Source organism: Marmota marmota, unplaced genomic scaffold (genome assembly GCF_001458135.2).
Source record: "Marmota marmota marmota unplaced genomic scaffold, marMar, whole genome shotgun sequence".
In the NCBI taxonomy this organism is placed as follows: Eukaryota; Metazoa; Chordata; class Mammalia; order Rodentia; family Sciuridae; genus Marmota; species Marmota marmota.
Window position 1 is genome coordinate 27,978,976 of NW_026000185.1, and position 16,832 is coordinate 27,995,807.

Consider the following 16,832-nt stretch of genomic DNA (forward strand, 5'->3'; position numbering starts at 1 on the left):
GGTCCCCTGTACGTGCCCTTTCCTAATCCTCAGGTTGTTCTGTGGTTGCTGCCAGCAAGTGCATGGGGAAAACACCTCCCTTTAAGATCTGAGGAATTTCTAGGAACTTGGGTGCAGGGGCTGGGAGGGGTAGAAGTCTTTCCGGAGAACAGCAATGAGTGGGGGTGGGAACAGAGAAAGGCCATTAGTGCCAAGTGATAGACAGGGGTTGGGAGGGTCACAGCACTGGGCCTGGGCACGAGGCAAAGGGCCAAGGCTAGGCCTGGCATCTCTGGGGATGGGAGAATCCCTACCTATTTTCTTTTTTGTTGTTGTTGTTGCTGGGGGTTGAACCCAGGCCCTTGTGCATGCGAGGCAAGCCCTCTACCAGCTGAGCTCTACCCCAGCCCAAATCCCCATCAGTGGCTGGCTATTGTGACACCCTGTGGACCAACACCGAGCACCTCCCAGGAAAGCTCTGAAGGATCCAAGTCACAGGGTGTGTATGGCAGCCCCTTAGGTGGCCAGAGGAAACTCTAGGAGGGCAGCGGAGTGTTCCAAGGCACCCAGGGATACGGGCTGTCCTAAGCTGAGCAGATGCGCCTCCACAGTGAGTGAACAGGAGCCTGAAAGAACCAGTGCACAAGTCCGAGTGAGGCTGCAGGCAGCACAGGCCTTTTCTTTCCACACCAACCTGGGTACACATGCTTGCCCTCTGCCCACAAAGGTCCCAAGGAAGGTTCTTCAGCGCCCATCTCTGGGCCTCAGAGATTAGTACGGTGGATTGAAGATGTCTGTGACAGTGTCTCCAAGGACAATCTTCTCCCACTCCGACAGCTGAGTCACCAATCCCCAATTTGGACGCATGTTATTTTTGCACTTCTTGACATAGGCCCAGGACCTCTGTGAACAGAGAGAAAGGAGACGTCAGGACTGGTCATGGGCCCTGGATCAGATCCAGCTCGGGAGAGATAGGAAGCACTTGACCAGGGGCACACAACATGGTTTAAGAGCTAGATACCACAGCAGCCTGTGATGGCTCGGTAGGGCAAGCAGTGGAGGGAGCTGGCTGCACCTTGGGCAAGCCTCTTGGCACTTCTGAATAGAGGGACAAATCATTCCTTTTTCAGATAGCTGCTGTGAATGCTAGGACAACACATGGGAACCTTCCACCAAGTAGGGTGAACACAACACACCCAAGCCTGGGGCAGAGAGGCTCAACAAAGGTTTGCATTGTCACTGGATGGGTTCCTGGAAAGCGGAGGAGGACGAGGTCAAATTCTCTGAAGAAGGAAGATTAAAGTTGCCTTCCTTTAGGGTTAGAAAGAAGGCGTGGAGCTGGTCTCCATCCGGATTGAGGACAGGGGAAAAGCAAAGGGGGAAATGGTGAAACTAAGAAGAAGACTGCTTAAACCTAATAAAGACCATTTATGAAAATCGCCCTTGCTAACATCGCACTCAATGGAGAAAGGTTCTCCCGAGAGGAGCACTTAGAGGAACAAGGCACAGGGCCACTTTCACCCCTTCTGTTAGAACTGCAGGGAGCTGTCAGAGCAATTAGGCAAGAAAGAAAAGACACCCAAATTGGAAAGAAAAAAAAGATTATTTCCATTGTTGAGGGCCACAGCTGAGTCTGGATGAGCATGGCATATTGCCAGAGGGAATGGTTGAGAAATGACACTAGGGAGCCTTGAGATGAGGATGGTTATGTTAAGCTGTGTATTCAATTGTATATTTGACCTTTACTGTCCAGAGGCTCTTGCTGCCTCAGGCTGCTACTTTGGAGTTCCCGTGGAGTTCTCACGGTTCCGAGGGAGAGTGCACGAGGACCCCAGTGGAGGGTGAGAGTGTTCCCGGGGAGCATGTGTGGAGTGCTGGTGGAGTTCGGCAATAAAGAGTTGCTGTTTTGAACCTACAAGTGCTTTGTGGCAGCTCAGTTATTTGTGCCCAGCCAGACTGCGGCACTCCATGTGAAGATGACATTAATCTCATGTAGAAATTTCTAAAATCTTACACATCCAGAGCAAATGCATCCAGAGAAGTTGCAGGATACCAAAATTAGCACATCAGTTTGTTAAATTTCTACAAACCAACAATGAACAATTCAAAAAAAATTAAGAAAACAATTCCATTTACAATAGCATCAAAAAGACTAAAACATTTAACCAAAGAGGTGAGAGACATACCAAAAACTACAAAAAGCATTGTAGAAGGAAATTGAAGATGATACAATTAAATGGCAACATATCCAATGTTATAGAAAACTTACTGTGGTCCAGATGTCCATACTGCCTAAATAATCCACAGATATAAGAATCCTTATTAAATCCCAATGGCATATTTTGTAGAAATAGAAAAATTTTAAAATTCCCCAAATTAAAAAAAAAAAAAAAACTTGTACAAAGAACCCAGTGTCCCATACATGCTAGGCAAGTGCTCAACACTGGGTTCAATCCTCAGTACCACATAAAAATGAATAAAATAAAGGTACTGTGTCTATTTACAACTAAAAATACTATTTTAAAAAGACACCTTTCAATTGTGGTAAATTATACAGAACTTAAAGTTCACCATTTTAACCACCTTTAGGGCTATACAGTTCCATGGCGCTGAGTATGTTCATATTACTGTGCAACTGTCACCCGCTCCATCTCCAGAACATCTTCATTTTCCCAAACTGATCCTCTGACCCCATTAAACATTGACTCCCCATCCCACTTGTTCCCTGGGTACATCCGTGTCAACTGCTATTCACCTGTCTGATTTTGATACTCTAGGTACCACACACCAGGGGGAATCCTAGGTACTAGTCCTTTAATGACCGGCCTGCCTTATGGAGCAGTGTCCTCCAGGCCCACCCATACTGTGGCACGCAGCAGAATTCCCTTCCTTTGCAGGGCTGACTCTTTCCTATATGGAGATGTCACATTTTGTGTTTCCTTTTATTTGTCCACAGACATTTGTGTCATTTCCACCTTTCAGCTATTGTGAACAGTCCTGCTGTGAACGTGGGTGTGCACATATATGAGTCCCTGTCTTCTGCTCTCTGATGTACATGCCTTGAAGTGGACTTACCGGAAAGCCAAGGCATTCTAGGCTGCAACTTCCTGAAGAGCACGTTGGGTCAATACCCAAAACCATGGTTATTCTTTACCCCTGCCCTTCCCCCAAACACACACGGGGAGTTTTCAGCTCCCACACAAACCCTCTGAGACCATGGACAGGCAAGGATCCCCTCCCCAGGGCAGGCCCCCAAGCGAGCCCTACCTGGGAGTCAGATGCCCGAATCTCCGTGGGTCTGCCTTAACAGTGCCCTCCTCCCTTCCCACTCTGGAGAGGAAGATTGACATGGGTGCCCACTGAGGCCTGGCCAGTGCTGCAATTCTGTGACTCCACTCATTTTTCTTTGAACAAACCCAAACCAACCTCGGGGACAGACAGGCAGCAGGGGAGCCACAGAGCTGGTGCTGCCTCTCAGCCTGGCCTGTGTCCTGTTAGTGCTGTATACCAGGCTTTGGCCTGCAGCGTTGGGACCCACCCTTGGGTGCCACTTGCTGGGAAACACCCTGATTTGGAGTTCCCCTCCTGATTCTCCCCCTCCCCATCCCACAATTGGGGAACCACAGTAGTGCCAGGCCCTATTTCTCCCAGGTTTGGCCCTGACTCTACACCTAGGGTGGTTGTGGCCCAAGCCCGCCTCAAGGAACACATACCTGCAAGGTCTCCTCTCTCCAGTGCATGAGGAAGGCCACAATTACCGCACAACTGCGACTGATGCCCCGGGTAGAAAAGACCAGAACAACAGAGCCAAGCTCCAGGTGAATTTCTGCAGAAGGAAGGAAGGAAGGAAGAGGTGGGTTTGTGCAGAGCCCTCTTCCCCATGGACCTGGAACCTGGGTGGCTATCAGAGATTGGCCTCGCTGTGTCCATAGTTCAAGCATGAGTATGGAACAGTATGTCAAGCCTGGGCAAGTCTCACAACTTCCCCAACACAGCTTGTCTAGCAAACGGGGGGCCCTCAGACCTAGCTGGCCATTCAAGAGCTAACTGGCACTGCCAGGTGAAACCTTTTCCTGGCTCTCCAGGTTTCTAGCCCAGGAAGCTGTTGCCAGTTGGCCTAATGCTGATAGGATGATGCCCCAAGGACACTCAGGTGCCAGCTAGGCAATGCAGGGGGTGTGAATCCTGGCTCTGTCACTCACTGTTCTGTGGGGCTTGGGCAAGTTACTCTGAGCCACAGTTTCCTTATCTGGAAAATGGGGTTTTATTCTGCCCTATGCTGAGCACCAGATGTGGCGGCACACACCTGCAATCCCAGCCATCTGGGAGGCTGAGACCCATTGCCTGGCATAGAAAAGCCAGCTACAGTCACATAACCCCAAGGCTGGGAGTCCTGCCCAGGGAGTGGGGGAGTTTAAACTGTCATTGCAGGCTGGCCTGGGAACCCCAAGAACTAAAGATGAGCACACCACGTGCAAAGCCAGGCTGTCAGAGCTGGAGGAGAACTTTGGGATGATGAAGGCCGACTGCCTATTCACATACATGAGACTGAGCCATGCATCAGTGACAGGCTGGCCCAGAGCCACCCAGCAGGGTGGGTCTCTCTGTGCTGCAGACTCTGCCACCTCATGGTGGGATACACGGGAAGTCTCAGTCTCGGATCCTAGCTGAGTGAAAGTGGCAATCTGCTGGGCTAATAATAGGCACTTGGGCTCCACTGTCAGCCCCAATTGCTGGGGCTGGGGGCTGTGTGGTGCCAGCAGGCACTTCAGGGAGGGCCTCTGCCCTGATCCAGCCTTGCTCTCCAGGGACCTTGCTTTCCTCAGACAGTCCTATGCCCTGGGAACGACCACACAATCCACCCTGGATGATTTAAGCAGCTGGTGGGTGTTGCTTTGTGTGTGGCAGGAGGACAACAGGTGGCAGGGAGCCCACATGGAGCAACGCAGCAATCAGGGTTGGGAGGTTCCAAGTGTTCCTCCCTCCATCCACATCCTGCTGGCCAGACCTGAGGGTGCAGATAAAGCACCCTCGGGTCTGAAGATGCACTTCTAGGTCCTCCACAGACACGATCACATGTGGTGGCCAGCACCCATACTTTCAAATAGCCTCAAAGGGCTATGGCAGCCTCACCAGGGCTGCTCAACCTGCAACCTAGTACTCCCACTGGAGCCCACTGCTCCCAAGGGAAACACCACCCCCACTCATCTAACGGGAATCCTGAGAAGCTGGACTCATCCTGGGTTGTCCACATTTGGCTAGGCATGTGCTGGCCCCTACCTCCTCTGTCTTCAGCATGGGGAGTCAAGATCAGGGATAAGCATGTGGAAGAGGTACTGTAGTCCCTCTGCCTCCCAGGCTAATTGCTCCCTGGTTAGGGAAGGCTCTTACCAAGGAAGTGACAGAGGTGACGTAAAAAGGGAATAATCTTGACGTCTGGGGTATCTTCTATCTGGATGTGCAGAAGGTTGTCAGAGTCACCTGCAAAACTAAACAAAGAATACAGGTCACCAGCACATAGCCCACTGAGGCTTCCCCTCATCTTCAGCAGCGGGTCCACAGGGGAAGGATGCCAGGAAGTAGGAATGGAAATAGTGGCATCATTGTCTTGTTCAGAAGCTGAGAGAAAACTTTCAACATTTCACCAGTAAGTGTGATGGTTACTTACAGATCTTTTTTTTTCCAGTGCTGGAATCAAATCCAGGGCTTTGTCTACACTAGGCAAATGCTCTGCTACTGGGCTACACTGGCACCCCAGGCCTGCTGCAGAGACTTTTGTATATTTTTTAAAAAATTAAATCAAGAAAGTTCCATTCTATTCCTGGTTTTCCAAGATTTTTTTTTTTAATTATGAGTGGGACACAGTGGTGAACACCTGTAAGCTCAGCATTCTGAAGTATCACAGGTTCAAGGCTAGTCTCAGCAGTTAAAAGCAACTGAGCAAGACCCTCTCTCAAAATTAAAAAAAAATTGAAATTAAAAGGGCTGGGAATGTAGCTCAGTGATAAAGTGCCCCTGAGTTCAATCCCCAATACTGAAAAGAAAAGTTACAAATCCATAGTGAAGCTGGGTGTGGTGGCACTTGTCTATAATCCCAGTGGCTCAGCTCCAGAGGCTGAGGCAGGATTACAAATTCAAGGCCAGACCTGGCCATTTACAAGACCCTGAGCAACTTAGCAAGACTCTGTCTCAAAACTTAAAAAGGACTGGGGATGTGCCTCAGTGGTAAAGCACCCCTGGGTTCATTTCCCAGTACTGAAAAGAAAAATTAAGAATATAGTGAGGGCTGGATTTGTGGCTCAGAGGTAGAACGCTCGCCTAGCATGCGTGAGGCACTGAGTTTGATCCTCAGCACTACATAGAGTTTTTTTTTTTAAAAAAAGGAATGTATAGTGAATCTTACCAAATGCTTTATCTGTACCTATTGAAATAATTGTTTTTTTTTTTCTCTATGTTAATGATTTGGTAAGCTGTGAATTCTCCAGAAGTTAAAGCAACTTCATATCATTGGAATAGACCCAACTTCCTCACCATGTATTATCCTTTCATATCTCACCATATTCAGTGTGCTAATATTTTATTTAGAATTTTTACAACTATATTCACAAGGAAAATTAGTCTATAATTTTCCTGCATTATAGCATCTTAGGTTATGAAGTTAAAATTATGCTGGTCTCATAAAATAAGTTGATAGTTGTTCTTTTTATTCTCTAAAAAGGAAAAAAAAAACTTAATATTGACCTAATTTCCTCCTTAAATATTAAATAAAATTAAATCACTGAAACTATTTAAACCTGGAATTCTGTCTGTGGAAATGTTCACTAGTTCTTTATACTACTCAAATTTTGTTTGATGTCAGTTTTGACAGGGAGTTTCTAAAATTTGTTCATCTATGTTTACCATAATAAAGTTTCCGTAGCATCTCTTACAATCTTTTAGAGTAGGTACAGGACATGGGTTCTCTCTTGCCATTTGGTTATTGGTGCCTTTGCTCTCTTTGCCAAGTGTTTATTGATTTTATTTAAAAAAAAAAACTATTTGGCCTTCTTGATCCTCTTTTATTGTTGCTATTTCAATAATCTGCTTTTATTATCCCTTTGTCATTTGGGTCTAATTTCCTGTTCCTCTCTTAAGATAAATGCTTAACTCATTGATTTCTAGCCTTTTCCCTTTGTAATAAGTGTATTCATTCCTAGCTGTACATTTCCCTCTAATCACAGCTTAGCTACACTCCACAAATTGATACATAGTATTTTCATTATCGTGTATTTGAAAATATTTCCTAATTTCCATTGTGAGTTCTTTGCTTCATTGGCTGTTTAGAAATTTATTTATAGATTTCTAGGGATTTTCTAATTACATTTTTAAATTAATCATCTATCTCAATCCCTCAGTGGTTGAAAGAAAGCTAATATAATTTTAGTCTCCTGAAAACTGTTGATTATTTTATGAACCACATATTACTGATTTTTATATTTTATACATATATATTTAAATACACACTTATACATATATATGGATTCAGCAACTACAGAGTGCAACTTTTCTCCACTTTGCCGCAGTCTGGCCGGGCACAAAATCACGAGCCACTCACAACCTTGTAGATTCAAACAGCAATTCTTTATTCCCGAACTCACTCCGGCACTCTACAAACAGGTTCTGGGCAAATCCACATTCTGGGCAAAATCCACACTCTCCACCGGGCTTTGAATCCCCAAAATACTCTCTGAATACTCTCTGAACTCAATGGGAACTCAAGGAGCAGGCGTGCCTGAGGCAGCAGGATACGCCCTATTCCCAGCAGGGTACACCTTAAACCTGGAACCACCTTAAACCTGGAACCGCCCTAAACCCAGGGAGCGGGATACTCCCTAATCCCAGCAGGATACACCCTAAACCTGGATCCGCCCTAGTCCTTGAGCAAGGTCACTTTACATGCAATGTCACTTCAAATGACCTGGGTCAATATGGAGAGTCCTTCCTCTAAGCAACATTGGGTAGGCTGACAAAGAAATTGCCATGTGTCATTCCTACTTGGCAATGGCTCTCAGCACCACTTGAAGATGTTTCCTTTCCCAGTCTGTTAATATGGTGCCTTACCTTTGGTTTTCAATGTTAAACCAACCTTGCATTCCTGGAACAAACACAATTGGTCATGAGATATTATCATTTTTAGATATTTTAGAATCCAATTTACAAAAATTTTGTTAAGAATTGTTGTGCCTATATTCATAGGGATATTGGTCTGTAGTTTCCCTTCTTGTAAAGTCTTTGTAGGTTTGAGTTTCAAATAATGATGTATCTCATAAATGAATTAGAGTTCTCTCATCTTTATTTTCTTTTGGTATTGGGAATTGAACCCATGTGACTTAACCATGTGGCTCCATCCCCCACACTTTTTAATATTTTTTTAAAGACAGGGTCTCCCTAAGTTTCTTAGGGCCTGCCTAAGTTACTGAGGCTGGCTTTAGTCTCACAATCCTCCTGCCTCAGCCTCCCAAACTGCTGGGATTACAGGCATGTACCACCACACCCAGCACATCTTTATTTTCTTAAAGAGTTTTTGTGAAATTATTATTTCACCAATAAAGGCATATGGGCCTAGATGTTTTCTTTGTACAAAGGTTTTTAACTGTGAATTCAATTTCTCTAATAGAGGGATATTCTAATTATCTATTTCTTTCTTTCTTTTTTTTATGGTGCTGGGGATTGAACCCAGGGCCTTGTGCATATGAGGCAAGCACTCTACCAACTGAGCTATATCCCCAGCCCTGATTATCTATTATCTAACCGAGCTTGACTCTTTCAAGGAATTTGTTCATTTACTCTATATTTTCAAATTTATTGGCATAAAGTTGCTCATTTTCTAAATTTTTTTAATATATATTTTTAGTTGTAGGTAGACACAATACCTTTTTTATTTTTATATGGTGCCGAGGATCTAACCCAGTGTTTCATGCATGCTAGGCAAGCAATCTACCACTGAGCCACAACCCCAGTCCTTCTAAATATTTTTAATTAAAAACTTTGAGATAATTGTAGATTCATATGCAGTCTTAAGAAATAATAGAGAGCCCTGTACACTTCACCTAGTTTCCCCAGCAGTAACATTTTGCAAGACTATAATATAATATCACAAGCAGGATACTACGCTGATATAACCTGTCAATCTTATTCAGCTTTCTACAGTTTTACTTGCATCCATGCAGGTGTATGTCTGTCTGTAGTTCACTCTATTTATAAAGTTATTGCTCACGTAGGTTCCTGAATCTCCCATAGGTCAAGAAATACCAAGGATCCCTTTTATTGCCCTCTGATAACCAACATGCTAGAGCCCTTTCCCAAGTCCTGCCAACCACTAATCTATCCTCTATTTCTAAAATTTTGTTCTATTAAAAATGCTATATAAATAGAATATTGTAAGTAACTTTTCAGATTTGGTGTTTTGTTTTGTGTTCAGCATCAGTTCCATAGAGATCCAAGCAGGAGATCCAAGTTGTGGCATGTATCAGCAGGAGTCTTCCATGGTATGTACCCACCACAGCTTTTCAAACTACTTAGCTGGACAATTGTTGTGAATATAGATGCACAGTTTTTGGTATAAATGTAAGTTTTCCTTTCTCTGGGATAAGTGCCTAAGAATACTTTTTGATATTGGTAGGATCTATAATGATGGTCTCTTTTAACTCAATAATGTTATTTTTGTCTTCTGTCTACTCCAATCAGTTTGATAGGATATACCAATTCTATTGATTTTTCAGAGAACTTTTTTTTGAGAAAAAACTTTTGGCTTCATTAATTTTCCTATTTGTTATGTTTTCTTTTTCATTTGTTTCTATTCCTTATTATTTCATTCCCCCTGCTTACTTTTTAAAAATTTTAAGGTGGAAGTTCCTTGATTTGAGGTTCTTTTTTTCTAACATAGGCATTTAGGTTGTAAATTCTCCTCTAACATTGCTTTAGCTGCATGCACAATTTTTGACATGTGTTGTTTATATTTTCATTCAGTTCAAAATAATTTCTAATTTTCCCCTTAATTTCTTTTGACACATATGCTACTTAAAAGTGTGTTATTTTCGTTTGGGTCCTCCCCATAATCAACATGCGAAGCTCTAATGCCCAATGTGGTGGCATTTGAGGGTGGGGCCTTAGTGACATAAGCAGGTTTAGATGAGGTCATGAAGATGAAGCCTCCAAAATGAGACTAGTATTCTTATAAGAAGGGGAAGAGACACCAGAGCTCTCTTGTGCTGTGTGTGTCCCCGCTCCCTCTCTCTGTCTTCCTCTCCCTNACAGGAAGAAAGCCCTCACCAAAACTGACCTTGCTATCACCCTTCCCTTAGACTTCCCCTCCAAAACTACAAGAAATAAAGGTCCATTGTTCACCCCCCCAAAAAAAAAAAAAGTGTGTTATTTCATTTCCACGTGTTTGGGATTTTCCCCAGATACCTGTGTTATTGATTTCTAATTTAATTCCATTAGGGTCATAGAACATAATTTTTAAAACTTTAATCCTTTTAGGTTTAATAATGTTTGTATTGTGGTCCAGAACAGGGTACCCTGACAAAAAATATTCCATGTTCTTATTGAGAAGATATTAAACAGTAAGAAGATATTCAACAAACAGTGTGTGTCTTATATAAATGGTACATCTGTGGTTTTCAATCTGTGCTAGACTTCAAAACTATGATCTCCTGTTATTGTATGCAGCCTTGAACTCCACTTCTCCAGGAGTTCTTAGTGATTAAATAGGTGATAATTATAAGCAAAATTCAAAGCAATTTAGTACTGATTTTAAAAGATTACTTTTGTCTGGAGGTGAGCTGCACTAAAACTTTACAACAAAATGTCTGAAGAAACAAAAGGACATTAATTCATCTGTATCTTACTGTTGGTAAGCCTAGAAGTAAAGAAACATTGGTAAATTGCTCTGACCCTGATGAGTTGTTAAACTGAGATTATTGTTTATGCATGCAGATGTTAACTGGAAGTTATATATGCATAAATCTTTTCTTCCTGGATTTGGCAGCTATGTATAATTATATTAAAATGGTTCTAGCATAAAAAAGATATTCAAAGACTAGAAGAACATTACTAATTTTGTGTGAAACATCTTACAATTGTCAATTAAGTAAAGTTGGACAATTACATTCTTCTAGTCTTTGAAATTATAACCTATCTTCCATTTACTTGTTGTAGCAATTATTGATATGCTGAGATTTCTGATTATAATTGTGGATTGTTGTATTTCTTTCAGTTTTTTAACTTGGGATTGAACTCAGGAGGACTCTGCCACTGAGCTACAACCCCAGCCATTTAAAAAAATTTTTTTTTCATTTTAAGACAGAGTTTTAAAATTTTGTTTAGATCCTAAGTTGCTGAGGCTGGCCTCAAACTTGCAATCCTTCTACCTTCTGAGTCACTGGTATCACAGGTGTGCACCACTGCATTCAGCTCCTTCCAAAACATTTTAATAGTTTTAATTTCATGTACTTTGAACTCCTTTATTTTATGTTATTTTTAAAGTAGGATCTATAATGGATCTATAGGGATCAAATAAACTCCTTCATTAGGTACATACATGTTTAAGAATATTTTTTCCCTGGGCTGGGATTGTGGCTCAGCGGTAGAGCGCTCGCCTAGCATGGGCTGGACCCAGGTTCAATCCTCAGCACCATATTAAAAAAATAAATAAATAGATAAAAGGCATTGTGTTGTGTCCATCTACACCTAAAAAATAAGTATTTTTTTTTTAAAGAATATTTTTTCTCTAGAATCTAGAGTCTAGATTAATTGACCACTTTCTCATAATGAAATGACTCCCCTCATCTCTGGGTAGTATACTTTGCTGTGAAGTCTGAATTTTCTGATAATAATATAGCAACTAGAGTTTTTTAAAATTTATCTCAGTCTAGAATATCTTGTTACATCCTTTTACTTTATATTTGAAGTACATTTTTTTAGGCAATCTATAATCTCTGCCTTTTGACTGGAATCTTTAGACTAAATGTTGATATGAGTTTAAATCTATCATTTGATATTTGTTTTCTATTGATCTCATCTCTTCTTTATTCCCATTTTCCTCTTTTTCTGTCTTCTTCTGGGTTATTATGATTCTATTTTTCCTTTATTATTTCATTCATTATATATATATTTTTTGCAGTTGCTTTAGAGTTTATAGAACACATCATTAACTGATTATTGAGGAGATTTTTAAACAAGAGGGAAAGTATCTTATATTTATCTACATAATTATCACTTCTGGTGGTCTTTGTTCTTTTTATAGAGATTCAGATTTCCATCTGGTATCATTTTCTTTCTGCCCAAAAGATTTCCTTTAACTTTTTTTTTTTAAAGAGAGAGAGAGAGAGAGAGAGAGAGAGAGAGAGAGAGAATATTTCAATATTTATTTTTCAGTTTTCAGCAGACACAACATCTTTGTGTGTATGTGGTGCTGAGGATCGAACCGGGCCACAAGCATACCAGGCGAGCGCGATACCACTTGAGCCACATCCCCAGCCCTTCCTTTAACTTTTTTGTAGTGCAAGTTTGTTGATGATGAATTCATTCAGCTTTTGTATGCCTGAGAAACTGTCCTGTGTTGTTAGTTAGCCATTGTCCAAAAAACCCTGTTCTATACGTTTTATTTCAGTTATTTAAGGTGGGGGAGTAAATTTGGTCCTTGTTACTTCATCTGGTTAGAAATGGAAAGTAGTCTCATTTATATTCTTGAAGAATATATCATATAGATATCCAACTTTGAGTTGGCATTATAAAGATCTCAGCCAAAAAGCAAATTAGGAAATAACTTGCTTTTTGGCTCAGATCTTTTTGAATTTTTAGATGAATTCATAGGCAGTTGACATCACCCATGACATTAGGTTTCTTATCCAACAGTCTTTCCCATCATCGATGCCCTCTTTTTTCTACATCCTTTAGTTTCCTTAGCCAGGCATGGTGATGCATACCTGTAATCCTAGCAACAGCAGAGGCAGGAGAATCGCAAGTTCAAGGCCAGAGCCAGGAACTTAGACTCTGTCTCGAAAACAAACAAATTTAAAAGGCTGGGGATGGCTGGATGTGCATGCTTATAATTCCAGCAGTTCAGGAGGCTGAAGCAGGAGGCTCACGAGTTCAAAGCCAGCCTCAGCAAAAGTGAGACACTAAGCAACTCAGTGAGACCCTGTCTCTAAATAAAATACAAAATAGGGCTGGGGATGTGGCTCAGTAGTCAAGTGCCCCTGGGCTCAACCCTCAGTGTCACACACACACACAAAAAATTGTCTTATTTACATAGGCCCTGCATATTTCTTAAATTTATTTCTAGGAATCTTATAACTTTTAGTTTTTTTTTTTCCAGAGAGAGAGAGAGAGAGAGAGAATTTTTTAATATTTATTTTTTTTAGTTTTCAGCGGACATAACATCTTTGTTTGTATGTGGTGCTGAGGATTGAACCCGGGCCGCACACATGCCAGGCGAGCGCACTACCACTTGAGCCACATCCCCAGCCCCATAACTTTTAGTTTTTATTGTAAAGATGGATCTTTCATCTTTCATTATGTTTCTACATTCATAAGTTGAATTGATCGATTTTATATGACATTTTTAAATATTTATTTTTTAGTTATAGGTGGACACAATATCTTTATTTTATATTTATATGGAGCTGAGGATTGAACCCAGTGCCTCACGCATGTTAGGCTAGAGCTCTATCTCTGAGCCACAACCCTAGCCCCTTTATATGACATTTTTGTTATCAGATGCCTTGCTGAATTCTTGTATTATTTCCATTTTGATCAGGAGCTGAAAGCAGAGAATTCTAGGTCTTGGTGACCAGGACCAGACACTGTCAGAAAACAGAGGCTGGCCAGCAGGGCTAGTGAGGGCTTTCCTGCACAGTGAACAAGGATGAGCCTGCATGGGCATGTGTGTCCTGGTACCAAATGCCAAAGCACAGAGGCATTTCTCACAGGTTCCTGAGACAGGCCAAGCAGAGTAGACCAAGATGCTTCATAACACCATGTTAAAGACCTGGAAAGCACCACTCATGGTGAGGTTCACAGGACGAGTGTGAGGACTCAGGGGGCAGAGGATGCCAAAGCCACACGAGGCACGGGCGAAGGCCATGCTAACTCTGCTCCAGTTTGTGTTGGCTGCTAAGAGCCCTTTCAACTCTACAAATGCATGGCACTAGGAAATGTGTATAAATAAATGATATCCTTAAAAAAAGTGTCTCATTTACTTACAAGGGTCCCATCTCCATGGAGACATTGATATGTGCTTTGATTTTCAAATCCTTCTGCACTTGAGGGTCACAGGCTTGACTGAAATTTCCCAGAAAGACCTTTCCAGGAATTATTTCAACAGGATACGGCTGAAATGCATCTAGTTCCTGGAGTTGGGAAAGAGAAGGACTGCTGTGAGCATGGGCCCTCTGGAAGGGAGCTTTTCATCTCTTGAAATCTCTTCAGCAGACAGTGGATGATACTGAGATCTGGACTTTCATAAAGACTGGCAAATAGCAGCTCACATGAGGAGAGAGAGGGCTGTCCCATCAGGACTGGCTACAGCATCACGATGCCATGCTAGCTCTCAGCACCGACTCCATTGCCCTCCCTGGCAACCATTTGCACCTGGTCACATGCAAAAAGGCTGGAGTTGAGGACCTTGTGGTGCAGAACTTCCACAACCCAGAATGTGTCCAATTGGGGGTGGGGTGGGGAGGAACAGAACTTTTATTACAATGGGGACATCAGAATTTAAACACCTTAAAGACACACTCAATAAAACTCTCCACATTGTGCCTATCTGCCATTAGAAAATGTGTTCTGATGAAGGAGGCGAATGGTCAGTGGGGCAGAGAGGACAAGACAACCACTTAAATTCAGGGTCCATAAATGTGACAGAAAATTTGACTGCAGCAACATAAATAGAACAGAGGATATTATGTTAAGTGAAATAAGCCAGGCACAGAACAGTGAGGTCCACATAGTCTCAATCCCAGGTGGACTCTGAAGAAGCTGATCTCAGAGGTAAAGAGTAAAATGGCAGTTATGGGGTTGGTGGGGGATGGGGGNCATGCTCTGACTTGCGCCACTTCCCCGTCATACCTCCAAGGGAGACCCTGGCCTGTGTGATTGGCGGTCAAAATCTCTTCCATAGTCCTTTGGTACCAAATCAGAATCAGAAGTAACAACTTAAATACCTCGGGCTATGTAGGACAGATACTATATAATCCTGACTTCCAGTACTAATACTGACCCAAATTAAATGAAAGGGGTACCTGTAAAATTATAGATATTGAAGTTATGACCTGTTACTCCCTCTTTAAGTCTGGTAAAACTGGCTTGCTGGATGTTTAAAACCAAAACCTTGGAGACCAAAGGCAAGGAAGTAAAAGGGCCAAGGAAAAAGTAGCCAATATTTTGGACCTTGCCCTCTAAGGTCAGCCAGGACGTGGAGAATGATGTGACCCCTCTTTGGTCCATGTAACTCTGGTGACCTGGAGATAGAGAGGACCCTATAGAACAGGAAGCCAACCAGTGCACATTCTGCAAAGAAGAGGGTCATTGGAGATGGAAATGTCCCTGATGCTTCCAAGATAAGCCATATATGGTCAGACAGACCCCAACCCATCCTGGCAATTGGCACCAATGGTAGAGGAAAGCTAACGGAGCCAAGAGCCTTCACATATGTCCCCAGGAGTGATCCCTGAGGAATCTCAGCTGACTCTTAAGAGTAGATAGGAACAGGGTCAGTTTTGGCCAACTTGGTCTTAAACACCTAGCAGGAGAGTATAGCCTAAAAGCACAGTCCTACCTGGACACTTAAACGTAAAAACAATGGTTTTAAAAATGTAACATAAGGGCTGGGGTTGTGGCTCAGTGGTAGAGCACTTGTCTTGCATGTGCGAGGCACTGGGTTCAAGCCTCAGCACCACATAAAGATAAATAAATAAAGGCATTATCCATCCACAACTAAAAAATGAAAAAATATGTATATATTTTAAAAAATGTAACATAAGATGTATATTTGTGTCAACCCTTCCAAAAGTAAGTACAGCTGGAGGCTATAAAGGAAGGATTCTTGTGTGAGAGTGAATAATAGTAATGATCGTAAGAGTCCCAAATTTGTCCTGAGTTAATTTGAGTCTGATTTCAAAAACCTACAAATCTTCCTGACATCCGTTGATGAACTAATCCATTTTTCACTGATAGTTTATGAATTACAGTCCTCATGGTTTTCAGAGACTGGATGAAATACTAATTGCTTTTGTTCTAATTATTTACAAAAATGTAATGAATTCTTTGCTCTTTATTGTTGTCTTGGCAAGATCCCTGCCTTATGTATACCTTGTCCAGTCACCTGCCAACTGCCACTGTGGACCTCTGGACTGCTCTGATGTTGAATGCCCTAACTGTCCACCCCCTACACCTGACAGAGAATAAGAACTTTGGGTTACTTTCCCCAACTTTGCCCCTGTTCAGCAGTAAATAGCTTGAAGATGTTGCCACCTGCTTTCCATAGAAATGGAAGCTAGAAATTGACAGTGGGGAAATGTAACAAGGGTTCACTTGATACTGTGACCATATCCCTTGTGGCTTTGAAATTTACATATTTTTTTCTTTTCCCTTACCTTCTCCTTCCTGACCTTCTCTTTTGTTTTTTGTTTTTAGTTATACATGGACACAATGTCTTTATTTTGTTTATTTATTTTTATGTGCTGCTGAGGATTGAACCCAGTGCATCACATGTGGGAGGCAAGTGCTCTGCCACTGAGCCACAAGCCCAACCCCTTCCTGTTCTTATTTTCCCTAACTTTCTCCTTCCTGATCTTCTCCCTGATCTCTCC

General features: G+C 42.3%; 1 protein-coding gene across 2 annotated transcripts in view; it reads right to left on the reverse strand.

The window, feature by feature from the left end:
- Positions 1 to 632: 632 nt before the first annotated feature.
- The window catches only part of Styxl1 (serine/threonine/tyrosine interacting like 1), a 50,858-nt gene continuing 34,658 nt past the window's right edge, over positions 633 to 16,832 (reverse strand). For both annotated transcript variants that reach the window (XM_048789961.1, XM_015491444.2), the window contains 4 exons: positions 14,227 to 14,372; positions 5,371 to 5,468; positions 3,693 to 3,805; positions 633 to 882 (listed from right to left, as the gene is read on the reverse strand). In XM_048789961.1, the coding sequence (XP_048645918.1) occupies positions 751 to 882; positions 3,693 to 3,805; positions 5,371 to 5,468; positions 14,227 to 14,372 (489 nt within the window). In that variant the 3' untranslated portion in view covers positions 633 to 750. The remainder of the gene's footprint in view (positions 883 to 3,692; positions 3,806 to 5,370; positions 5,469 to 14,226; positions 14,373 to 16,832) is intronic.